Genomic DNA, 26583 nt, shown 5'->3' with positions numbered 1-26583 from the left:
CTCAGCACCGTTGACTTTCTGGGCTAAATATTCTCTGTCCTGTGCCTGTAGCATCCTGGCCTCTACCTACGAAATGCCCCCACTCCCCCCCCAGCCCCAGTTGTAACAACCAAAAATGTCTTCAGACCTTTACCAAAGGTCCCCTAAGGGGCAAAATAACCCCTGGGTGAGAGCCACCACTTTAAGCCCTGGAATCCTTGATGTGAAGGAAAGTCACCCTTACCTAGTTACCTCCATGCACAAAAGGTGGAATCGCTCCCCTGTGTCCTTGCTCTCCTGAAATACTTCCTTCTTTCATCCAGTCCCACCTCGACCCAGAAGGCAGACAGCCTGAACTGAGGTCTCAAGTCTTAACATCACCTAGGTGCATGACCTTAGGTGAGTTGAATGGCCACTAACACCTCTGTTTACCTACCTATAAAATGATGGGTAGTCTAGATGAACTCTAAGATTCCCTGAGCCTGTGTGTCAGTGTCAGCCCCCTTATTTTGTAAGTGAAGAAAGTGACATTCGGAAGTGTTGTTTTGCCCAAGGTCATAACCTAACCACTGGCAGAGCTGTTACCATGGGGTGTCCCCCTCCACCCCATGATCTTCCTTTCGTGTCCTCCATGGATTAGAAGCATAGTTCCTTGTACCAAAAAGAAGAAGAAAAATGGAGAATACCTGGGCCAGGCCACTTATATGTGCCATTGAGTGAGCAAGGTCACAAAGAAACCTCCTCTCTGTGAATAACAGCGGTGCCAATGATGTGACTTCCCGAATGAGCCAAAGCAACGTGCGGAAACACAGGGCTAATTGGTTCTTTCAAGACAGTCAAGAATCTGGGGGTGATGAATTGCACGCTATTCAATGGCGGGTTGCTGTGACAGAGGGCTGCAAATGCCACTCTGGGGATGTGTTAATGAAGGCTCTGCATGCACAACATGAGAGGCAATTATTCTGTTCTCCCTGGCACTGGCTCCTCCTGGCAGGAGAGCTGCCGACAGGGTTGGAAGGAGTTCAGCGGAAAGTTCACCGAGAGCCAGATGGAGAAGGAACAGAACTTGCTGTCTGGACCAGCCATCGCCAAACAGACGGAGCGCTCGTCCATCTGCGTTACCCTTCTCCTGGAGGACATGAGGAGGAGGTGGCGTGGTGGGAGGAAGGGACTCAGCTGGCTGACGGAAAAAGATCTGGGCTGCTTCCGGCCTGTGTGGAAGCCTCCATCTCCAGCAACGCTACAGCCTCTGGAGTTGCCTTCTTTCCTGGCCTGGAGATGCCAGCCAGATGGGGTGTCAGGAACCATCCCAAGACAAAACATGGCCAGGAGGTGAGTCAGGAAAAGAGGGAGTGAAGGCAGATCAGTTTACAGACAGGTTGCTTGGCTTTCACTTCACTTCCTGCACAGACCCAGCTTCTTCCTCCCAGGTTCACACAAGGGAAATGTGTCCAGAGGGGTGGTGCTTTGAGACATCAGTTTGGAACCAGCCTTATTAGTGGAATTGTCCAGGCAGATGTGGTCCCTGCCCCCCGCGCAGGTGCAGTCAGATTAAAACTAACATTCAGGGCAGCTGTGAAGAACAGACGAGTCACAGGGCTTAGGGTAGGTGGGTTCCACACATCTCCTGGGGTGGTGTTGGGGGGCAGAGAAGATTGTAGAGTCTGTGGAGGAGCATGTGAGCCCTGGGTCTTAGCAGCAGCCTCCCCTTACCCTATCTGCTGGCATTTCTAGGCCAGGAGGGGTCGTTTGGCTTCCGCATGTCCCACAAGCCACCTGCTCTGCCACAGTGAGTGTCACTGGCATCAGCCACATGCCTCCCTTCTCTGTTTCTGACCATGCTTCAGAAGAAAGCTACACCACCTCACGCTCCCCCCAGGACATCACTGTCACTAACGCGATTGGAGCATCATCCTGGGCCGGTGACCTGGTTAGAAGAAGAGGGCCAAGGGTCCGGACAGGTCAGGATGAGGTTTGCAGAAAAGGAGAGAGTGGAGCCTTCTGGGGCAGCTTCTCCTGATGGGGGGTTAGAAGCCAAGTTGTCCTCAGGATGAGTTAACCCTAGTCCTGGCAAGAACTTGGCCTAAAATAATAGAAACACCACCCTAGGCCTCCTGAGGAATCTCTGTGGGCCTGGATAGCAACAACGTGAGACTGGGTGGGTAACTGGTTAGGCCCCGGCTACCACCTGCAGTGTGAAGGGACAGCTGCCAGGGCCTGTGGGGAGCTCTCCGAAGGATGCTCCTGCTCAGCGAGGGACCCCCGAACTCCTTAGTGCATCGTGCAGGACTGTCTGCCACTTGGGGCCTTCTCAACTCATGCTCATCCACTCAGCACTCACACTTCTCCCCACTAAGTGGACAATGGAGCATAGTGCAGAGAATTTCAAACTTCATATGCATAAGAACCACCTGGAAAGATAGTCAAAATCGCAACTCCTGGGCCCCCTTCCCCGAGATTCTGATTCAGTAAACCTAGACAGGACCCGTGATGCTGTATTCTTCTCAGGCATCCTTGAAGACTCCCAGGCAGGTGGTCTCTGGTTGCCACTGTGAAAATCCTGGTTCCGTAACCTCTGATTCTCTGAGGTCAGATCAGAATTCAAATCTTCACTCCGCCGCTTACCAGCTAAAGGACCTCTGAGCCTCGGTTTCCTCATCCGTGAAATGGGAATGATGACTGTACCTTCCTCACGCTGCGAGGATGAAATGAGGTGACTGATGTAAAGGCCCAACAGATGGCCTGAAAGGCAGTGAGCTCTTAATAAATGTGGGTTCTTTATTGCTGATGGTGTCTCGGCCGTTCCCCGCTACCCCGACGCCAACACACACACATACGGTACTCGATGTACAATGACATGTATCTGGCTCTGATTCAAAGCTGTCCTGTTCTTCAGGGGAGATGATGGGGGCACTTTGCAGGTGACCTGTCCTTTGTTTGTAGAGCTATGCCTCTTTGCCACCCCTGAAGGAGGACTCCATTTTTCTGACCCAAGGATGAATTAAAATTCTGTGTTTGGCCATTTCCTCATGGAGTAAAGAGATGTAAGACTCTCTCTGAGCACTTACACCTATCCCGAGAGTTGGAAAATTGTCTTTGAAAGCTTGATGGCTTTTTTGGCTTTGAAGAGAAAACGGAAGTCAGCTCGTGAGCAGTAGCACAGGCTGCACTAGGAGCCTAAGGGACTGGGCGTGGGTCGGGCAGAGCGGGTACCGATGCAGGGACCTTGCCAGGATGGTGAGTCTCTCTGCACAGAGGCTGTGGACAGCTCTCCAAGTCCTGGCCTTTCGGGCCGGGCTGCCCTCAGGCGAATGGACCCAGCAGGGCACAGCCCAGGTCCCACTCAGCTGGGCTCCCCTCTGCTGGCTGTGTTCTCACTTCCTCCTCTGCTGGTCCTTGCCTCCAGCGTGCGGGGCCCATCTTCTGGGCTCTTCTTGTCTTCTTAGGCCACTAGCACTTTGATAATCGTGAACCAGGCTCCAGAGGCAGCGGCATGTGCACACCCCAGGGCACCTTCTTCCCCAGGCGCCAGGCCCAGAGGCGGGGCTCTCCCATCCCAGGGCTCCCGAGCTGGTGGCTCTGGAGGTGGATCATTATCCCAAAGACTAGGGCATCAATCAGGAAAGGCCACTGGATGGGGCAGGGCCAAAGCAACCCAGAAAGGTGGGGTAGCTGATGAAGGCTGCTCGGAATGACTAGGTGGCGGCTGGACCTCTCTGAGTTTCCTCACGTGGGCCCGTCCAGCAGCGACTGAGCTCTAAGACCTTGATGTAGTTACAGAAGGTGATGACCTCGTGGCTGAAAAGCACCCAATCCATCCGATGCCTGAAGTTTACCATTGAAGCACTTGGGCTCCTACAGGCTCTGGGCCCCATTTAACCTCACATGGCAACACCGTAAAGTCTTATATGATGCACGGACGGACACTATGTCTGGCATACGATAAGCGCCTAAGAGCTGATCGCTAACAGCAGAAGCAGTAAGTAGTTATCACAGTCGTCTTTAACACTTTAATATCATTGAACTGATTCCTCTCAAAGAACGTTTCTGAAAAGAAGCAAAAGAAGGCAGCACTGGCTTCCACAGGACAGAAGAAAAGACTCCGTAAAATCTTTTCTAGAACCTGCTAAGTTGTGTGGTTTGGGGCAAGGCAGCCAAATGCTCCCTGCCTCAGTTTCCCTCTTGGTGTAGGAGTTAAACTGGCTCTCTTGCCCACTAGCTCTTTAAACTTTGTTTTTTTAATCGAAAATGAGGTACTAGCTTTCTGTGGGTTTGGAACTATATTTACCTTACACATAACTGCAAGAGATGTGATTCATAACAACTTCTGTTGGTATCATCACCCCGATTCTGCCAGCGGCTCCACAGCCCATGAACATAGGGACTGCTGTGTGTGAAGGCCAACAAGCCACCTGCTACCTATGGCCGTGGGCAAGGAGGCCCTGCCCAGAACCTACGCCCTGTTACACGTCCCGACTCCTGCCAATGGCTGAGGTCACCCTCCATCTGTAGAGTTGGAAGAGAAACCACAGAGGGGGCCCTCTCTCTGGGGTGGGCACGGGTTATGGTGCCAGGTCTCCACTCCACCATTCACCAGTCCCTTACTGTCTCGGAGCCCCAGCCTCTCTGCTGTAAAACAGGGATCCTGGCTGCGGTGAGGTTCACCGAGGGCCTGCGTGGAAAGCACTTAGCTCAGAGCCCGACTCGGTGGGGAGGAAAAACCATCACCCTCGTTGCCACCCAATCTGCCTCCTTTCTCCCGTCTCCACTTCGACATTCGTTCAGCATATTTTTATTTATTCCTCCGTGGGGGGAGGGGGAAGACAACTCTCGAAAGGCGTTCAAGCGAAGAGATTTGATTTCTTGGCATTTCAGGGAGCTCCTTGAAGCTCCTGGGGGAGGGAGGAGCTGACGTTCCCCATTTCCCCTTAGGAAGCTCAGGGGTGTTTCTCCTCTGAAGAAAAGCTGCCCTCAGTGTTTTCTTTTCTTGCTCCCCAGGGTCCAGGGAAGTGGCGTTAAGCAGTTCTCCCTAGCTGTGTCATCGCTGGTCCCTACAGAGCTGAGCGTTCTTCCCGACCCTGGCTGACTCATGTTCCCAGGGCAGGAGACGTACACTGGAGACAGCTAGCTGCCCTTTCAGAGAAAACCCCCTCCTGGCATGGGGAAAGGGGAAATAGAAACCCACTCGACCTTTAGCTAGAAACTCCCTGTTATTTAATGACTCTCCTTTAGACCTCTTAAGGTCACCTTGTCCATCCCTGTTCCCTTGGTGGCCAGGGCAGTGGGTGCTCCAGTAGATACACATTGAAAAAATAAATGGACAAACAGATCAATAGATGAACAGGCGGATGGATGGATAGATGGATGGATGGATGGATGGATGGATGGATGGATGGATGGATGGATGGATGGGTGGATGAGGAATTATGATGCTACTCTTGCCCTGAGCAGCTCACGAGCCAGTGGACAGGTCAAGATACATCTAAAACAATTTGCAAGTGCAGAAAACGATCTTTGCTTATGCATCAAACTGAAGGTGTAATACGTAGAATCCAGTGCTTTGGGGAGGCCGATGAGAATGAGTCTCACAGATCTGCGGCCACAGCAAATATAGTTAACTGTGGGCTCCCAGTTCTGTTCTCAAATCCATCACTACCGAGGCCATACTTCCTGCGGGCTGCTCCTAGCCGGTGACAGATGGCAGGGTTACAGCTGCAGGCCAGTCCCTGGAGACAACAGACTCTTCTGACCACTGAGGACCCCATTCTACAGACTTGCCAGGCCTTCCTTAAACCGCACAACAGTCTAGGATGTTTTCACTCAACCTCCTTTCCCTCTATTCTTCACTGGCAGTAAGAGTTGCATCAAGGGTGGAGGGCCCTCCCAACCATTCTGGGTCCTTTTCCTTTTTTTTCTCACATAAGTATGTTCCTGACTAATACCCTGGCATGTCCAATCCTATATTGATATCCGCTTTTTAGAGAACCCAGACTAACACAGCCTTCGAAGTTTAGAGTGTTCACTGTGGGCCAGGGAAATCGGAACAGGCTGAATGAGGAGGTGGCACTTCCTGGACGTTCCTTGCAGGATGCAAGCAGGCAGGAGGGCAGGTCCTGGTCTGGGTGGCGGAGGCACAGGCTGGACTGCCTGCGCCAGGAGAGAAGACATTGTCTACATCATTCATTGCGAATCCTGCTCCATACACAGTGCCGAGCTCACGGTGGTCCTTCTCTGAATTCTCGTTGGGTAAATGAATCAGCAGACGTCTTCACCCTCCTCTCCAGCACCAGAATGCCTAGTGCTTGCCTGGGTTCTGGAAGCCATCACACTTCACTGTTATAGAGATAGTTTCTCATTTATCTCTGCCCCGAGACTGTTCGCTTCTTGAAGGCAAGGAGGTCTTATTCTGGAGACCCAAAGACCTGGTTTATAGTTGGTGTCCAAAGAAGGAATTAACAGAATAAATAACCATGTCTGAGGGGTGACATTGGTCGTGAGGATATGGCTTAATGGTTTATCACATCTGAGAAGTGGCTCCTGGTTAAGCGTGGAGACAAGATTCCTGGGTGCTAATCTGAGTATCTCAGTTTGCGAAGTGTTCAGAGGAAGGTCTGGCTACATCCTGGCACCATGGCCAGCTCCTTTCTTCCCAGCTGACAGTCTCTGGTCTCAAGAAGACCTGCTATTTGAGGACATCTTATATTTTTCAAAGTCCAGACATATATGCGATGTTGTGGGAGCTACACAACTCCATGGCATGGAAAGGTAAGCTGTGATTTCCAGTTTTGCAGCCTGAGGTTTAGAGGTTGCCATCATCCACTTCTACTGGTAACAGCACCCCAACTTCGCTTCTAGGATCACCCCTCTCCCATTGCACTATGTTGTGGGACTGTCCACCGAGTGCCCCACCCTTTTCTGGCCATGGGGTATTCACATGACTTGAGTAGGGCTGATCAGGCAATCTTCCTAGAACTTGAATCTCCCATGGAGAAACACAGGAAGTAAAAACAGTTGGGGCTTACTACATGATCCCACAATTCTACTTCCTCCTTGTGTCTGGCCCCTGGAGAGTCCTTCGGTAGAACCCAGTTCCTGAAGATGGTCTAAGCTGAGTAGTTAGGGGTTGGGTGACAGGGAGGAAATCCCCCAGCCCCACCTAAGGGAAAGTCAGGAGTGTAGAGTTCTCAGCTGGAGACCGCGACCTTTGCTGGGTCACTTGAGCTCTCTGTACTTGCACTTGCCAGGAACCCCGAGATGAGTAGAACACAGTTCTGCCCCCAGGGCTTCCACAGAGGAGCCTCTGCTGTCTGCCCCACAACCCCAGTCCACTGGCTTTCAGCCACAGCTGCTAGACAGTGCCCGGCCAGGCTGGCACCAGCCTCTCCAGTTCCCGCCCTGGAGCTCTCCCACGCAGCAGGCAGGCGTCTACTGGGTCCCTTAGACAGCCTAGGCCAGCAATGGCAGAAGTTCATTCCCTGGGGTAACCCACCACCTGTGGGGGATGGAGCTAGCAGACAATTCTGGCTTGCCTTCTGAAGACGTCTCAGGTCAGGGGAGCTGAGCCCCCATTTCCCACAGAGCCACCGTGATGACGTGGTGGGGAGGTTCCAGGTGGAAATGGACAAGAAAAGCCCATGCGAGTTGGAATGGCCTCAGGCACGCTAGGGCCTGCAGCCAGGTATTTCCAGTTCACTGGGGCCCCCAGAGCCACAGGAGTAGGTGTTCCATCAAGGTGAGGGGAAGTAGGAGGAGGAGGGGAAGGAGAAGCCAGTGCAGTGGGGAACAGGGCAGCCCGGCCCACTTCCGGCAGCATTGAAAGGGGCAGGGAAGGGCATGACTTGAACCCCCAGGACAGCTTCATCCTGCCAAGCCTTTCTGGGAAATCGCCCAAGGTCCCCTTCCCCAGCAAGTGCCTCCCTGGCAGAGCTGTCTCTTCCTTCCTCTCTCTCCTCCCCAGACAGATGCTGGCCCACCCTCCACCCCACCTCCGTCCTGCCCCGCACCCGGCCTCCCCTCCCCACTAGCCACCCTTCCCCACCTGCCACCAGCCAACTCACCACCACGGAAGGCTCCCTGAAAGCACCCTTCCCATAAAAAGAACAGTCTCCAGTTCTCTTTTCCCTTGCAGAACACCTGACCGGATGCTTAACCCCGTTTCATGATGTTCCGTTTTTTTAAGATAGCACAGAGGGGCCAGGTAGGTTTTTCAATTGCCTGGCTGTATTCTTGTAAAAGAAGCTGCTCTGTGGGGCAGGAAGCATCCCCAGGGGACTTGTTATCTGAAGAGGTTGCCTGGCTTGACCTTTCATGACCTTTCATGGTTGAGATGAGGGATCTACCTAGGAGGTCAGGAAAGAGGAAGGGTGGGGGGCTGCAGGTCTCCTCTTCCCTCCCTTGCCAGCCCAGAGCGGGGGACACACCGCCCACCTGGAGGAGTGTTCTCCTGCAGCTCTGCTCCAGGCTCCGTGATGGCGTCACCAACACTCCACATCCCACAGGGGAGAGTCTGCAGGCTGCCTGTGGCCCCACTGCCCAGCCTGACGGGTCCGCTCATGGGGGACCTCGCCTTGGAGCAAAATTGCCAGTGTTCCCCCTGTTCCCCACTGCAGTGGTAGCCTGAGTGTACATTTACTCCGGGCCAGGGCCTGTGCTAAGCACTTTACATATGTTAACTGATCTCATCTTTCTAATACTCTAAGATGCCATTATTATCTTCATTTTGCAAATGAGGAAGCTGAGGCACAGAGAGGTTAAGTAGGTAGCCCAAGCTCACACAGCTAACAGGTGGTGGAAAGGGGCCCTTGGGCCCTAAGAACCTGCGACAGCCTGCTGGACGGTCCTGTCATTGGTGGTTCTATGGCCTGTGGAGCGGGAGGGAGGAGGTGCCTGAGCGAGTGGTGTGTGGGGAAGAAAGCGGAAAGCCTGATGTAATAAAAGCATTTATACTCGGAACACTAGTGGCATTTACTGAGCACTTAGTTTGTCCTGGGCCTGGTGCTTCATGCGTGCCTTCTCGCCAACACCCTGCGGAGGCGGCGACTACTGACGTCACCTCTGGGAGAGGTGCTTTCTCCTCCATCCCTCCCTCCTTCCCCGCTGCATTCCCACCCTTCCTGCCTTCACAGCTCTTTCACTCATCTCTCTTTGAGTTCTCACAGGGCAATTGTCTCAAACTACGGGCCAGATGGCCACGAGAGTGGCCCTGCTCTGTCGAGTCTGCTTTATAAAGATCTTCCACTGGGCCATGCCCAGGGGATATGGCCTCAGCTGCCCAAGGACCCCGGCACACATGCCGAGCATCTCACTCCTCCACCTCCCAGCCCCAAGTCGCCTCACAGGGTCCCATGCAGGCTCTCAAGCCTGTGCGTAGCTGTCAGCACCCTGGCAGCTCCTACCCTACCTGCCCCACCTGCTCATTAGCGGGGGCAGGCACATATCCCGCCCTCCACCCAGCCAGGCTGGCCAGTAGAGTCGAGGGCATGTAGGAAGTTACTGAGGGCCATGCTTCTGGCTCAGCCCCACATCCAGCACGTGTTCCTGGCAATGACCTGGAGAGACCCCACTGTCCCAGGAACACCACGGCCCCCACCCCAGCTCTCTTCCCCGGGATTCGGAGTCTGAGTGTCCATCCAGGAAGTTTATCCTTCCGCCCCAGGCAACCTGGCCTTGGCCAGAGAGCATCCCAGAGTGTATTTCCGTCCAGCTTTGTCCCATGACTCCCGTGCCATGGAAACACCACCCTCTTCTTCCCTCCCACCCCCGGAGCCACCTCAAGGCCACTTCCCATGCGACCTTCCTGCTCCTGGGATCAGAGTTATTCCCACACTGGCTGGGGCCTGAGCCAGCCCCCTTCTCTCCCTTCCCCCCTCTGTCCTCTGTCCCTCCCACTCTCCGGAAAAGAAGAAGACCTGTCACCAGGCCCCACAATTGATTAATAGCCCAGCTTTCACTGATAATTCCATCCCTGAGGGCTGCAGCCCAAAGCTTTGCGTAAACATAGTGATTTTCCTTAAATAAACATCCTCCCCACAAAGTAAAGTCGGTGGCCAGGACCGCTGACCCCGTAACTGTTTTCACCTCTGTGTTCTGGTTCTCTCTGCTCTCGCCCCACCCCCACCATCACATGTGTGTGGGAACAGCTTGGAAATCAATCCTCATTCTGCTCGAGCTACAGCTTTCTAGACCCTCTCCTCCGCCTGAGAAGGTTCCCCTGCCCCTACCTGCCACCTGCAACTCCTAGCTGTCAGTCTGAGGCTGACAGCTCCTGCTCCCCACTACTGCTGACTCTTTAAATGGCTCCTTCCTCCCAACCCTACAAGGGACAAAGGGACAAGGGACCAGCCTCCTGCTCTGCGCACTTCCATTTTAACCTGTTCTTCCCGTATCCTTGGCTCTCTGGACATGGGAAGCCAAATGTTCCTGGCCCTGATTTCCCACCCTCCACTCCATCCCCACTTTGTCTCCACAATGCCACTGTCCTGCCTTGACCTCAGGGCCTCAGTTTTGCAACCTCCCTCCAAGCCTGTGCCCTGCTCAGGGTGGGTGGAGGCCTGGGGGCCTGCACTCTGCAAGATGAATGGCCGATGTTGGCAGGGACTTGCAGAAGACAGAGCCCGAGGCACCAGCTTGTGAAAAACTCAATGACTGGGGGTCACACAAGTGAAAGGTGGCGTGATCTTGGACCTGTGCTCCTCAGAGGGACCCTCAGTGGGACCTTCACTCTGTGGCCTTACTGAGCCCATCACATCAGATACTGTGGTCACTTATAAAGCTGGATGTTTTTGAATATTAGTTTTTCTTTTTTCTCTATGCGGTATCTCCTCCTCCTTTCTCCTATTCAAGCAGGAGTAGTTTGACAGTCTTGCTGGGGCCTTGCTCGAAAATTGAGGACAATTTAGAGAGTTCGCAGAGAAGTTAAATGAAGATTTACTGAAATGTCCCAGGGGAGGGGGTGGGGGGAGCGATGGAGAAAGCAGGCTCCCCTATCTCACGATTCTTCCAGCAGGAGGTGGGGAGGCCCTCATCAGCGGGGCCCAGCTCTGCTTCCTGACGGCGCTTATAGAGGCAGCAAGACCCCCAGGAGGAGTGGCTCCCACAGTGCCTCAGGCATGTGGAGCCATCAGCACTGGGTTCCTGGTCTTGACAGACTGGCACAGGCTGGAGGCCGGGAAAGATGGGGACGACCACACCTCTGTGTTAAACCATGGAGACTGATCCCACTCTTGGCTCAGTATAAGATCTCAAAACATCTCACAAGCCTAAGAAACACCAGAAATGATGGGGTGATATTTTCTGAAGCCTGGAGGAATGGGGCTCGGAGTGAGGAATGAAGAATAAAATATGACTTCTGAGTTTGTGTACCAAGGTGTGTACCCATAATGACCAGAGAACCAGAAGTAACCAAAGCACACCACACTGTTTCCTGTCTTCATGCTGGGCCTTTGCACATGCTACTCCCTCTGCCAAGAAAGACCTTCCTTCCCGCAGTCTGTTTGGCTAATCCCATTGGTCCTTTAAAACCTGGCTCCAATGGTGCCGTCTCTCCGGAAACCTCCCCACAGAAGCACAATTGTCTACACCCTTCTTCCCTTTTTGTGTGTTACCTTCCTCTATACTGTTATACATTCCTCTTTCTTTTCAAAGATATAATTCACATACAATAATATTCGCTCTTTTGAAGTGTACAATTCAGTGTTTTTAGCATATTCACAAAATCGTGCACCACTATTTAATTCCAGAACATTTTTATTGCCCCCAAAATAAACCCCACACCCGTTAGCTGTCACTTCCCTTTCTCCCCTTCCCCTAGAATCACGCTATGTTTGTCCTCTTATGTCTGGCTTGTCATTTGGCATAATGTTTTCAAGGTTCATCCATGTTGTAACATGCATAAGTACTTCCTTTTTCTTTCTTTTTTTAGATAACAATATATTTTATTGTTTGACCAAGCTAGTTTTCAAGATAAGGTAGTTATTACACAATAGAAAAACAATAATTTCCTATTTAAAATGAAGTACTCTAGATTTATTTAGCAGTAATTTATTTATTTATTTAGTTTATTTTTACGAACAAATTAAATATCAAATTTAATTGAATTCTACATGTAGTTCATACTTTTTTGTATTTTCTACTGAGGTGATGATAAAATCGGTTTCCATATTTTTTCACTGTATGTAAAAATTGGTAAAATTGCAAATATGCATTAAAATTTGAATTCACGAAATATATTTATGTTTAAAAGAGACCAGAATCTGTTTTGAAAACATGCGCTTGTTTTTATAAATGTTTGTCATCATATTTTTCTGTGTATTTCTGTACTCACCTTTTTTTGGAACTTCGGGGCAGGAAATGATAGAAGAAGGAAGGAAAAGGAAAGTTCAAAGAATTTTTTGAAAGACTCCATTTCCGAGGACTAATAAGAAGGATCACTACCAATGTACCTCTTTGGTCTGCAAAGGAATAAGGAAAATAATAAATTCTCCGTATAGTTATCAACGTCGTAAAATACCATCAGAGAGGTAAATTTAAGTTAAAAATTAAAAGACATAGATAATTAAAAGACATAGATAATTCTCTGATATTCCTAGTGCTCTCATTTATGAACCTGTGTGGCTTTTTATTTTTTAATAAACTGAAAGTATAATAAAAAGAATCCAATGGAAAGTTGACATGTGTTAAAGATAGACATCAGATAAACAGATATTTTAAATATTAAACCCATTCTATTCTGTTATGAAAGAAAAAGAGGATAGATTTTCAATTTAAAGTCTTGGGTTTCATTTCTTTTCAGAAATTTCACTTATTCCTAACTTTTACTTAATATTTTTATAACCTTCACTTTTTCTCAAAATTTAATGCTTCACATTTCCCGTTGTGGAAAAAGAGAAGTTAAATAATAGTTAAGTAATATCTTATTGTGTAGATATAACATATCTTATTTATCTGGTTAGTTTATCATCTGATGGACAGTTGGATTGTTTTCACTTTGGAGATATTCGGAATAATGCTGTTCAGAGCATTTGTGTACAAGTGTTTGTGTGGACATATATTCTCCATTCTTTGGGGTATATACCTACAAGTGGAGTTGCTGGGTCATATAATAATTCTATGTATAAAATTTTGAAGAACTGCCAAATCGTTTTTCAAAGCGACTGTACCATTTTACATTCCCACTAGCAATGCAGGAGGATTCCAATTTCTCCACACCCTTTTTAGCACTTGTTATTATCTGTCTTTTTTCTTCTGATGAGAACTTTTAAAATCCACTCTCTTAGCAACTTTTATATCTGCAATACAGTATTATTGATTATCGCTATGTCGCTATGCTGTACATTACATCCCCAGGGCTTATTTATTTTGTATCTGAAAGTTGGCACCTTTTGACCCCCTTCACCCATTTTGCTCACTCCCCACCTCCCACGCCTGCTGGTAACTACCAAGATGATGTGAGAAGGAAATGAGGCAATGGATCTAGGGCTGTGCCTGGTACAGACCAAGGCCCCAGCAATGGTAGACGCTATTGTTAGAAAGGTAGCTTTGGAACGGTTAGAAAGGGAACTGATTAACTCCTTTTCCTTGCCTACTTGGCCCCATTTCATTTGGAATCAACAAGTAAAGGGCAAGTGACTGAAACAGGAGAAAAACGATGTCTAATCAGCCCCTATTCCGTGCTGGGGGCTCGTGGGGGGCGGGGGCACAGAAGTCTAAGAGCCTTTTACGGAGCCGAGCACAGAGTGGAGAAGTCAAGATGAAGCCCCAGGGAACCGGGGGTTGAGAGGGTCCACTGGACCTGAGTAACTGCAATCTTGGCCACTCGGGCACTTGAGCCAGTGGGGCGATGGGACTTGGTCTGCGTGGTTCTGGGGGCAGAGCTGGTATCAGGAAATGAATGTCCCTCCCAGCTCTGTGCAACTCCTGTTTGATAACAAGCGAGTCTCCTCTCAGGTTTATCTCAGAAGCTGCCAGAGTGTAACAGGAAGGGCATCTGCCTTGGAGGCTGCTTAGACCGACCTGGGGGGTGACCGCTGTCCCTGCTGTCTGCTGGCTGGGGCCCTAAGCAAGTTATGTGACCTTCTGTCCCTCAGTCTCTTCATCTGTATTGAGCGCACACACACACGGTAGCATTTTCAAAGGGAATAATGGCCATTCAAACTTTTAAAAAGAAAAAAAGTATGTAATGCAGAAAGATAAGAGCCCTGGATGTCCTCTGAGGAAGTCTCTGGGCTGGGTTGAGTGTCGAAGGTCCAGTGGGTCTGCTCAGGTATCTGAGGACAGGGACTGTACCAGGCAGGGGGCTTAGGGTGTCTAGGTGAGAGGTCACCCTCCCATGGGACATGCTATGAGGCAGCTGAAAATGAGATTGGAGAGACTGGTGGTATTAGACTCCCCCTTTCCTGCTGGGGCCCAGGGAAGGGGCTGTGGGCAGCACAGTGAATGACGAGGGTGTGAACGAGTGTGGGCTACAGAGCAGCAACAGCTGCAGTAGGGTCGCATACCGTCCTGCATTACTTCATTTGCTCGACAGCATTCAAAGAGCATTTGTTAGTGCCCGTGACATTCCAGATGCGGGGACCCAGCAGGAGAGAGATCCAAGTCGTGAACTGGAGGCCGCCATAGGCTGAGGCGTCTTCCATGGTTAGTCCAGGTCCCCTTGAAGGCCCAGGGACTCTTTCACGAGCTCTGTGATCAGGGCAAATAATTCAAGACTTTTCCCTCATCTGTGAGGATAGTGACTGGACTTCCTCACACAGAGTTGACTGGGGGAGGAACAATATGTGAAATTATAACGACAAATATTTAGCATTTCCTGAGCACCAATAAATGTCAACCACTTTATTGGCTTTCATTCATGAATGCTTGCAACCTTCATAAGTAATAACTGTTTCCTAAAGAAACACTGCTACATGTGCACAGAGAGGACTGTCTGCTGAATTGTGTGACTAGCCACCTACTCAGTGTCCAACAGCAGGGGAACAGTTAACGGTTAGTGCATAACTACGTGCATACTATGACATACGCTCAGCGGTTTCAAAGAATGAGGGAGCTCGTGTGAACTGACATGGAAAGATCACCAAGAAATAGCGTTCACTAAGTATAAAGGGCAAGTTGCCAAATAGGTACAAAATGGTTCCATTTCTGAAAATCTAAAAAAAGACCTAGAAGAATTCACACAATATAATTTTGCTGTGGTTATCCCCTGGGGAGGGGATGCGGTTAAGAAGGGTGGCCCAAAGGGCATTTCGCTTTATCTGCATTGTCTAAATTCAAGAATACTTGTCATACTTCAGATATCAAAATGATTTTAAAGGAATGACTTTTTTTAATCACCTCTCTGAACCTCAACTTTTTTCTCTGCAGAATGAGAGAGATATTCTCTGATTAAGTGATGATTAACAGTCCTTCCATCAAATTTTCTATTGTGATAAAATATACATAACATAAAATTCACTTATGTTACCTTATCGATTTTTAAGTGTACAGTTTAGTGGCATTAAGTATGTTTACATGGTTGTACTATCATGACAACTATCCATCTCCAGAACTTCTTTATCATCCCAAACTGAAACTTTGTACCCACTAAACAATAACTCCCCATGCTCCATTTCCCCCAGCCCTTGGTAACCAGTATTCTGTTTTCTGTCTCTACGAATTTATCTATTCCAGATAGCTCTTATAAATGGAATCATATATGTCCTTTTTTATCTGACTTATTTCACTTAGTGTGTCTTCAGGTTTTATATAAGCTATAGCATGTATCAGAATTTCATTTCCTCTTAAGGCAGAATACTATTCCATTGTATGTATATGAAACCTTTATCTATTCATCACATCAGAGGATATTTGAGTTGTTTCCATCTTTGGCTATTGTAAATAATGCTGCTGTGAACATGGGTAGACAGATATTTATTCGAGTCCCTGCTTTCAATTCTGCTATGTGTATACCCAGAAGTGGAATTGCTGGATTATATGATAATTCTATGTTTACTTTTTTGGGGAACCTCCATACTGTTTTCCATAGAGGCTGCACTAATTTACATTTCCACCAGCAATGCATGGGGTTCCAATTTCTCCACATCCTTGCCAACACTTGTTTTCTGCTTTTTTGATAATAGCTATCATAATGGAAGTGTTATCTCATGGCGATTTTGATTTGCATTTTCCTAATGATTCGTGATCTTGAGCATCATTTCCTGTGCTTATCAGCCATTTATGTATCTTCTTTAGAGAAATGTCTATTCAAGTCTTTTGCCCATTTTTGAATTGGGTTGTTTATTGTCGCTATTGAGTTTTATTTCTTTATATATTCTAGATACTAATCCCTTATCAGATGTATGATTTGTAAATATTTTCTTCCATCCTGCACGGGGTGCTTTTGCACTGTTGATACTGTCCTTTCATGCACAAATTTTTAAATTCTGATGAAGCCCAATTTATCTAAAGGAATGACTTTAAAAATGTTTACAATAAAAAAGAAGATAAGAAAGAACAGGAAGAGGAGGCAGAGATAGTGGAACAAAACACAGATTCTGTGGTCCTTGGCCTTTGTTCCTTACCCGATGCTATCTACATGTCAGAGGCCCAGCCCAGGGGCACCGCCCATGACAGTGGCTGTGAAGGGTGAGGCCGGGTGGGCTCAGTAAACCGGGGCCCTGCAGGCCTGCTCATCAGGCGTGGGCGTGTGTGGAGGGGCTTGTGAGCCCGGGCTTTCCCTGAGATCTGTAGAATGGGGACAGGTGGGTGGGCTCAAAGGCAGGAAATTCTCAGTAAGGAAACCTGTGGGTGTGCCCACCTGCCTCTCTCAGCCTTGCTAACTGCAGGTTAAATTCCAGGCCCCAGAGCCATGCTATCTAAAGAGCATCTGTCTCTCTGCCCTTTGCTCCTTGCAGGTCGTTTCGTCAGCGATCACTCCTCACCTCTCTTGGTTTCATGAAGGGTTTTTCGTTTTTCTGATTCTAAATAATACACTGTGAGCAAACTGACCAGAGTACAAAGGGGAAAAGCTAACCGCAAGGCCACCATCTTTGGATCGATCGTAACAGTTACGAGGCATGGAGTGCGAACCTAGTGCCAGGAATTGTGCTTCAGACAGCCCCGACACTCCCCTCTAGCAGCCTCCCACCCCCCATCCTTCGCATCGATATGAACTCCATTTTAGGACCAAAAAAACTGAGCCGTGACTGAAGGGCTACTGTGAGCAGAGCGGGGCTCAGCCCAGGTTCGTCTCATTTAAAGCCCATTTCTATTTCAGTCCCTATCCTGCTACTGTTAATATTTGGACTTTTTTTTTTTTGTTTTAAAAATATTTTTTTTTTTTTTTACATTTCAAAACTCCCCTTAGAAATGTAGGCTGTTTGTAGAAATGTTTGGCTATTTTAGGAATAATAAGATAGGCTATTTATAACATCGTTTACTTGTGAAATGATCACATTGGGTGTTACTTAAAATCATTTTTAAAAGAATCGAGTTCCCACTGCACGCTGCTATCTGCTTGCTCCTGCTAGGGCCCTTCATTCTCCCCACAACATTTCTCAAGTGGGCCGCTCACCTGGGTGCGTAGTCTAGACGTCAATTATTGGGTAACGTGTCCTCACTCCATCACTTTCTGGAAAGGGGCAACAAGTATGGGTTCCCCAGAGGTTGCTGAGAAGGTGCCCCACTAGTCTCTGGTGGAGTCCATTCTAACCTCCAACACCAGACGAGGCCCCAGAGACACCCCAAACCATCAGTACTGGACTAGCATTCCTACCTGCCACCCTAGATTCGAAATGGGGCTGAGGATACCTCACCTCCAAGACTGGAGATGAGATCATGTTTTTCTCTTGTTATACAAATTATATATATGTATGTATAACATATATATGTATAAAATATATATTTGTATATAAATATGTAAAATATTTATATAGAACTATCTGTATAGTTATATATATGAAACTACAGAGAAACAAAAGTAAAATTCATCTGCAATCTCACGACCTAGAAAGAACCACTGCTAACACATATATTTTGTGGTATATATATATATATACATGGTGTATATATATATATACATACATGTGTGTGTGTGTGTTGGGGGGTATGCATGTGTTTTTTAAAAAACAATGAAATCATTTTACACATGTTGTTTTCTTATTTTTTTTCTCTTAATAATATGTCATGAGCATCCAACTGGCTGTGTGAACTTGGTCAAGTTAATCAAACTCTCTGTGCCTCAGTTTCTTCATATCTAAAATGAGATGCCGTGAAGGTTTAAAAAGTTATTCTGTGTAAAGCTCAGAACTGGGCCTGGTACATAGTGTGCCGTCAATATTGTTAGTTATAATTACTTTTATTATTATTTGTCATTATTAATGGCTGCATTGAATTCCATTGTATGGACTAATGGATTTGGTTTTTAACAGGTAATTTATAATTTCTGGAGACATTTTTGGTTTTCATACTGGGGTGGGAGATGCTATTGGTATTTTGTAGCTAGAGGCCAGGGATACTGCTAAACAGCCTACAGTTTTTCTGGACAGCCCCCACAATAAGTCAATAGTGCCACGATTGAGAAACCCTAGTCTAGATGATTCTGGGTTTGCTTAACCAGCTCCCTATTGTTGGATGTGTGCTTTGGACTGATCTTTCTTACTGTACACCATACTGCAATGAACATGCCAGAGGAGACTTTGAGCAGAAATGAAAATTGTTTCTGCATGCCTTGGGGAGAGTACTACGGTGCTTGGGGGAAGGAATGGGGAGTGGCTGTGCCCACATCCGCTCAGGACAGTGGGTGGGAAGAGAAATGTGAGATGCATGGCCCTCTAGATCTCATGTACCTCCTTTGACCCTACTCACGATGATGTAAAGCACAGAGCTGGGTCACTGTCACCAGCAGCAGACCACACAGTTAACTACTCTGACGCTGCTGCTGCTGAGGACAGGACTCACGAGAGACGTCTGGGTGAGATGAGGGAGTGAAATAAAAAGCTCGTATATGTTATGCTTCTGAGTGACCTATGTAGGGAAACTTGGGGGATGTTGTCCCTTGACTTGTCTCCAGACTAGAAATTAAAACTTATAAACTTGTGATTTGACATCAAAAACCACATTTTAAAAAGTGCTTCCTTTGCTTTCAGATGAGTGTAAAGGGATTTTCTCCAGGCCAGAGGTTTGATGAGCTGGGGCAGACAAGCCAGGCTTTGGGGACTGTACCCCTAAGTCGCTTCATCTGATCTGCCTGTTCCCGAATCTCTCCTGAAGGACCCCAGACTTGCCTGGGTGGGCGTGTTTCTACAACACACAGGATGGCTCACTCCGCCACTCACCTGCAGCCCTCAGATGCCCTCCTGGTCCTTATTTTCTCAGCCTTCTCTGTGCCAGGCACTGTGCTGGGCACTGGAACAAAATGAACAATACAGACGTGGCCCCTGACTTCACGGGGCAGACGGTAAACGTGGAAACAAGTCAGTAAGCAGCTTAGGCTCACGGTGTCTGAAAGGTGACCGTGGTGATGGAACTCACCTGGAATGACACACCAGAGCATCAGGCGACCTCTCTGATCATCTGCGCTCCAACCGGATGACGCAAAGGGTCAGCGTGTGAAGATCCGTGGGAGAGATTTCCGGCAGAGGGGACGGCAAGTGCAAAGACTCTGGGAAGGAGGTGGATGTGGCTCATTTGAGAAAAAGACACATTTAAGCCTCTGAGATGCTCCTTGGTCCCCTCCTTGCTGCATTTCACAAACCTACCTTTTTGTAAGAATGGGGGTGGCCTGGTGGTCAGCTGCCTGGGCTCCAATCTTGACCCTGGGACTTCCTAGTCCATGTGAGCTTCACAGAATTCTCCTTCTCTCGTCTCACAAATCAAGCTGCTATTGGCTCCTCTCTTTAAGATCTACCTAAGAGTACTTGGCACAAAGCAAATACCCGATAAATGTTACTATTACTGTATGGGCCACTGGGAAGCTAGCTGGAGTCAATCCACAGCATATTGAGAGGAAATTTATTTCTTCACAGTTTCCCTGCATGGAACTGAGGAGGAGAAAGTCATTTGGCATCACTCTGCCCAGGGATCCAGCCACTATGTTGAGGGAGGCAGCCCTGTCTGCCATGTTGAGGTTTGTGTTTTAAGAGGTGTGGCCGGAATCCAGGAAAGGCCAGGGAGCACACCCTCCCCAGCTGTCAGTCAGTCCTCCCTACATCGCAGGAGCGAGGAGACCCCTCTCTGCTGGGGTCCTCCCCTGGCTGAATATGAAGGAATCAGGAAGGGGTGGGCTGAAGCCTGGTAAGGTCCAACATAGCTTATGTCACTTTTAATTCTAGTGCCACAATTCACACACAGGTGAGAGGATCTGAGAGTCAAGTAAGTGATGTGTGTGACAGAGGAAGCCCCCTCCCCTTGCTGTGCTTCCTGACAGAGCATAGAGACCTATCTATCCAGAGGCTCTTCTTCCCCACCCTACCCCCACTTCTCCCCAAGGCCCAGCCTGCATCCCTGCCAGTTCCTGGTGCCAGCCCCTCCTTGGAGCCTCATAACTGGCCAGGTCACCCTGTTTTTGGACAAGAAGCCCCTCTAGGCCTGCTCGCTCCTGACCTCCAGCCTCTCCTTTCTTCCCTCCCCTCCTGCCTCATTTCTTCTCAGCCTTACACAAAGGCACAGGCATTTTTTTCTCTCCCTTTTACTATTGTCTATGGCTCTATTATTCTAGTATTCCCCAGACTTATGACAATGCCGAGAAGTCGTCAGGTGCTCTGAGGCACCAGTCTTGGTGTGAAGACACCTCTGCTCTGAAAGCCGCTTTCTGGAAGTAGGGGGTGGAAGTGTCACCAGCAATTTCCCCTCTTTAAAAAAAAAAAGTGGTAAATGCATCCCAGGGGCTTTGGGCCGCCTAGTTTGCAGCTTCCTTAGCTCTGAAACAGCTGACAGGTCGCGGGGAGAAGCCCAAAGGGGCACAGTCAGCTCCCCCAGGCTGAGGTAAGAATCAGGTATTAACTGGGCATTAATCGAGGACAGTTTGAGCCCTGGGATTGGAACTCCTGTTCTCAGAGCAATAAAGAGCGTTGACGTAATGCTCGGCCTGGCTCTGCATGGACACACGTTGCCCATCTACTCACTGAGCTCGCACTGGACACCCTCCTCTTGCATCAGCATGGGGACCTGCCTGCCGAACCCGTAGGACATGACACATCCAGCAGATAACTCACCTGCTCATACAGGCTCGCCGCTCAGCTCTGTATCCAACAATCACACACAAAACTGACTCACAAAGACGATGCTACTCCCCACTGGCAACCCCCACAACTGAGAGAGCCGCATCACACTGACACACAAAACAGCTTCCACAGGCAACAGATCAGGCCCCACTCACACCTCCCACAACTTTCACTTGCACCCACCTCGTGCACACACAGCGGATTCACAGATGTAAAGATAACTCCCAGCCTCCACCCTCCCTACACGAGCACTGGCCACTTGGGGACCCGGCCCTGACCCGCACAGGCAGCAGACGACTGTCACAGCTCTCATGATTTACATCCCGCTGCTCGTCAGACTCTTCTCCTCCCTCAGCCACTCACACAGACACATGCACGAGGTCCGTCCACCCGCGGCACAGGCAGGCACACGCATGCCCGATTCTCACATCCCCTCCCAGGAAACGAGCCCTCACCCTTCTGGGAGACAGTGGGGGCGGGGGGCGGGGAGGTGTGGGAAGAGTCTGATCCTGATCTTGCCTTGTCCTCCCACCCCATGACCCCTGTCAGCTCCAGTGTGAGTCCCTGACACTCAGGGAATAGTGTGACCATCTCGACCTGGTCTGCCAGGGTCCCGAGAACCCATTACTCAGACTGAATGTCCTGAGCAAAAAAACTGCAAGGTGAATGGTCACCATGTGGGCCTGGCTGGGAAAAAGGTGTACCTGGCCATCGGCACACGCCTCCAGGCAACGCATTTCCCCCGAGTTTGCCTCTCCCTTTCCCGGTCTATAACACAGAGCTGTGGCTTTTCCTCAACAAGTAGCCTTGGGCTCCAGCTGCTGTCCTTGGCCCCTAGCCACTGTCTCCTCTCTCCCAAAGCCTCTAACCTGAAAGCACGACATGCTCAGGCAATTAATGCACAAGTGTGAAGAATGAACTTGAAGACTGAGTTAGTACAGGTGGCTGTTCAATCTGGTAACTGGCTTCCAGGAAGTGCTCAGCAGGCGACATCTATGGTTCTAGGCATCTTCAGGCCCCAGGGCGGGAAGCGCCAGCCCTTTCGTCTTCCCAGAGCTTCGGGGATGCTGCATTTCCACCCAGAGCCCGGAGGCAGTGCCGTCAGAATTGGATGAGTAGGGCCAGGTGGAAGTTGGAGTTAGGCCCCTCTAATGGAGACCAGATTCCATGAGCAGGTGTGGGAAGGCACAGAAGCCCAGAGGAGAGGGGCTTCCCTATGTAACCCTCAAGGGTCTTAGCCTGCAGGGACCTCCGACTCCCTCTAGGCTGAAGGTTTCCTTGCTTTTCAAGTTTGAAGAGCTTGGCTATCATTATTTCACTCAATTCCGCTGCAGCCCTTTCAGAACAGGAATTTTGAATATCTGTGTTTAGAGAAAGAACCAGAAAGTGAAGAAGTTCACCGAGGTCACACAACTGTTAGTGCAGGACTGAGACTGCAGCCAGGCTCTTCTGGCTGCGGTGTCAACTCTCGGCCCATGATGCCAGGGTGTCCCCAGGGTTCCTGAGGGCAGGGAGCTCGGCACCCATGTGAGCTGTCCTTCAGGAATGACAGCCTCGGGCATTGATTTTATTCAGTCGTATGATTCTCCCCCTCCAGACGTCCCTCCCCTGTCCCTTTACCATCATTTCCTTCAGGCGCACTGAGAGATGCCGCCAGACAGAGTCCCAACTTCATGTCATTGCAGCCCACCAAGTCCTCCCCTTTTTTCCCCACCTGGTCTCTCCCTGTCCCCTGTGCCACCTTGAGAACTGTAGGACCCTGAGCCCCGTCACACTGCTTCCCGCCTCCCTGCCTTGGCTCACATGCTTCCCTCTGCCTGGAAAGCTCTCACCTGATCTGTCTACCTGGCTAACTCCGTTTGTCCTTCACAGTTAGTTCAGTTGGCACCTTCTCAGAGGAGCTACTCCTAACCCCTCTCCCCGAGAAGTTAGGCCATATGCCTCGCCTGGTGCTGCCCTCTGCCAGGGCCCTAGCACTCGCCACGATTATGGCTCTTTTCTGCCTTCCCCTGGGTGAGCACCATGAGGCCACAAACCTGGCCTTACTCTTTGTTCAGTGGCACTGTGCAAAGGGGGCTCTTACTTTTCTGGTGTCAGAAATCCATCACGCACTGGCTCGGGTAAAAGAGAACTGGTTGGCTTATATGGGCTGAAAAGTCAAGCGAGTCGATCTGGTTTTGAACAAAGCTGGAAGCTCAAAAGACGTGATCAGGAATTTTCCTCTCTCTGTCTCTTACACACACACACACACACGCACGCACACACACACACACACACACACACACACTTTGGCTCCTCTCTATGAGAACTCCATTCTTGGGTTCTCCACAGTAGTGACCAAGATGGCAGCACCCAGTCCCAGGCTTCCGTTCTACAGCTGAATAACAGCCACAGAAAATGAACTCTTTCCCAAACAGTTCCAGCTAACATCCCAGGGTTGGTTCTGTTTGGCCAGGACTAGCTTTCATGTCTCCATTGAGGATCTGGAGATCTGGAGAGAGGATAAGCCCCAGTGAATCATACAGAACTAGAGTAGAGACGGGGTGGGCATGATTCTCCCAAAGAAAATAAGATCACTTTTACCAGAAGAAGGGGAAATGGACCCAGGACAGGCAAAAACAATGTCCACAAAAGCGGTGATTTTCAAACTTCAGTGAGCGCACACATCTCTTGGGATCTTGTGAAAATGTAGATTCTGGTTCAGCAGGTCTGGGGTGGGGCCCGAGAGTCTGCATTTCTGAGAAGTTCCCAGGGGATGCTGATGCTGCTGCACTGGGACCCATGCTTTGCATGGCGAGGGCCCTAACAAACCTAACGTGCAATGAGTGAGGGGACCTAAGAAGCCGATGGAACTTGGTGCTCCCCTTGGTCTTCCCTATGCCCCGGGGCCCAGCTCTGCTTCCTGCATTGCTCTTTACCGTAACCTCATAAGGCAGGCAGAGCAAGCTTTCTTTCTTACTCCTATTTTGCAGATAAGAAAACAGGCTCAAATAACTTCTGTGACTTTCCCAAGTCACACCTGTGACAAGGAGTTGAGCTGGGCCTCAGGTACCTCCCTGCTCTGAAGGACTCTATAGAGCTCTTCTCCATCAACCCCCTCCTCTTACAGGGACTGAGGAGGTAAGTCTGGCAGACAGAGTCCTCAGCAGAACCCCTCCCACTCTTAGGAAGGTGTTGAAGGGCTGTCAGGACAAAGAAAGAGAAGTGTTGTGATCACATTTCCCCAGGATTGGAAATTCTCAAGCCGCTAAACAGAATGCTACCTACGTCAGCTGATGAGGTTTTTACAGCCTGCACAGACCCAGGTGACAACCTGGCTGTGTTGTTTGTAAATCGAGGTTGCGAAGGGCAAAGGTCACCTGGGCTGCCCGCCCTCCCCCACCTCGGTTATTTTTAACCTTCTCTCCTGTATCGGTTTTTTCCTTCCTGCTCTCCAGTTATCAGAACAGATGCAGTCTCAGTCAAGGTGGGGCCAGTCACACCTGGGCTCCAAGGAAAGAAATGTGGGTGTCTCTGGCCCGTGACGCCACCTCACAGAGATGCACTAGGAATTTGCAAGTGATTTGAAGGAGGAACCCTCAGTGGATCTGTGGGTTGGCACCAGGGGACATTCACACTAAGGTGATCCAAATACTGAACGAGCTACAGGAGAGGGAGGGAGTTCCCCATCTGCTATGGGGTGAATTGTGTGCTCCTAAAAAATTCATATATTGAAATCCTAACCCCTAGTACCTCAAAAGGTGACTTTATTTGAGAAAAGAGCCATCGTAGATGTAATTAGTTAAGATGAGGTCATACCGGGGTCCGGTGGGCCCTAAATCCAATATGACGGTGTTCTTACAAAGAGGGGAGATTTGGACACAGACAAACATACAAGGAGCACAGCACGTGAGGAGGAGAGCAGAGACCGGGGTGCTGCAGCCGAAGCCAAAGCACACAAAAGATGGCCGGCAAACTTCGAGCAGCTAGGCAAAGGGCACGGAATGGGTTCTCCCTCCCAGTCCCAGAAGGAACTGGCTCTCTGACACCTTTATTTGGAACTTCTAGCTTCCAGAACTGTGAGACAATAAATTTCTGTTGTTTAAGCCACCAAGTGTGTGACACTTTGTTATGGCAGCCCATGGGACAGGAATACACCATCGCTGGAGTAGTTCGTGCTGAGGCTAATGGCCACGTGGCAGGATATGGTCCAGTAAAAATACTATGCCATCCACCCATGTAATTTTTAATGTTCTGCTAGCCATATTAAAAAATAAGAAGAATAAGAAACAGATAAAATTAATTTTAATAATATATTTTATTTTACGACATTTATCCAAAATATCATAAGTACTAAAAAGAGCTATTAATTAGAAGGAATATATATATGCTTCTTTGTTTTATACTAAGTCTTTGAAATCTAGTGTGTTATTTTCCACTCGCAGTGCAGCTCAATCGGGATTAGCCACATTTCAAGTGATCAATAGCCACACACAGCTAGTGGCTACCATATTGGTCAGCAGAGGTCCAGTTCCTTCTCCCCTCTGTACACATGTGGCTTTGGGCAATTTCCTGACCTGTTAGAGCCTCCGTTTCTTCACCTATAAAATGGGACAGTGATGATACCTCCACCACCAGGTTGGCATGAGGCTTAAGTAAGAAGGAAGTGCCTGTTTAGCGGGTTCCCGGCACAGGGTAAACCTCTGTAACGGAGCACTGCTGCTGTGATACAGGCCTGCAGGCGTCAGGCTGGTACGGTCACCACACTTCTCACGAGGCTCATCTCGACCCACCGCCAGGCTCCCCACTGGAACCAACCCAAGCTCACCTCTACCAGGAAGCTTGCCTAACGTTCCCAGTGCCCACTCTAAATTTTAGCAGCACCCAGGGAGTCGCACAGCTTGACACGTATTTGTTCTGTTCCTTGTGTTATTACATGTGAGTGAGGTTTTAAGTGTCTTGAGGTCTGGGGTATGCCTCCTCTAGATTCTCTTCTGGCTTCTGAGTTGTTGGCCTGTTCAATCACTCAGTCAGGCGACAAACCTTTATTAAGCACCTATCCCAAGTCAGCCGTCTAAATCTGCCAGACCGAGAGTGTCAATGAACGGCATGTGGTTGATTTACCTATATACACCTCTCAGAAGCTCTGCAAAGAGGTGGTCTCTGGGCACCAAGGTCCACGGCCCAGGCTAGAATAGCCACACCTCTGGGCCAGCCCAGGGCAGTGCCCTGGTACCTCCCAGGAAAAAGAGGTCAGAAGTGCCAACAGTGACACTTTCCGACATGCTTTACCTGGGCAGGTAAAGTTTTCCTGCCGTGGGCTTGGTGGGCCTTGAGTAGGAGCTCCAGGCAGCCAGGATGAGACTTGGGTCTGGCGTGAGACCGAGGGCTGCCCTTTGAGCCACCCTGCCCTCCCCACTTCCCCCTTCCC

General features: G+C 49.3%; 1 protein-coding gene across 1 annotated transcript in view; it reads left to right on the top strand.

Moving 5' to 3' along the window:
* The first annotated feature begins 925 nt into the window (after positions 1–925).
* DUSP5 (dual specificity phosphatase 5) overlaps positions 926–26583 on the top strand; it is a 119024-nt gene continuing 93366 nt past the window's right edge. Inside the window, exon 1 of the mRNA XM_023532721.1 lies at positions 926–1136. Coding sequence (XP_023388489.1) covers positions 926–1136 — 211 coding nt within the window. The remainder of the gene's footprint in view (positions 1137–26583) is intronic.

This window comes from Pteropus vampyrus, unplaced genomic scaffold (genome assembly GCF_000151845.1).
Source record: "Pteropus vampyrus isolate Shadow unplaced genomic scaffold, Pvam_2.0 Scaffold89, whole genome shotgun sequence".
NCBI lineage: Eukaryota > Metazoa > Chordata > Mammalia > Chiroptera > Pteropodidae > Pteropus > Pteropus vampyrus.
The sequence above is the reverse complement of the archived record's forward strand: the minus strand, read 5'-3'. Positions and strand labels throughout refer to the sequence as shown.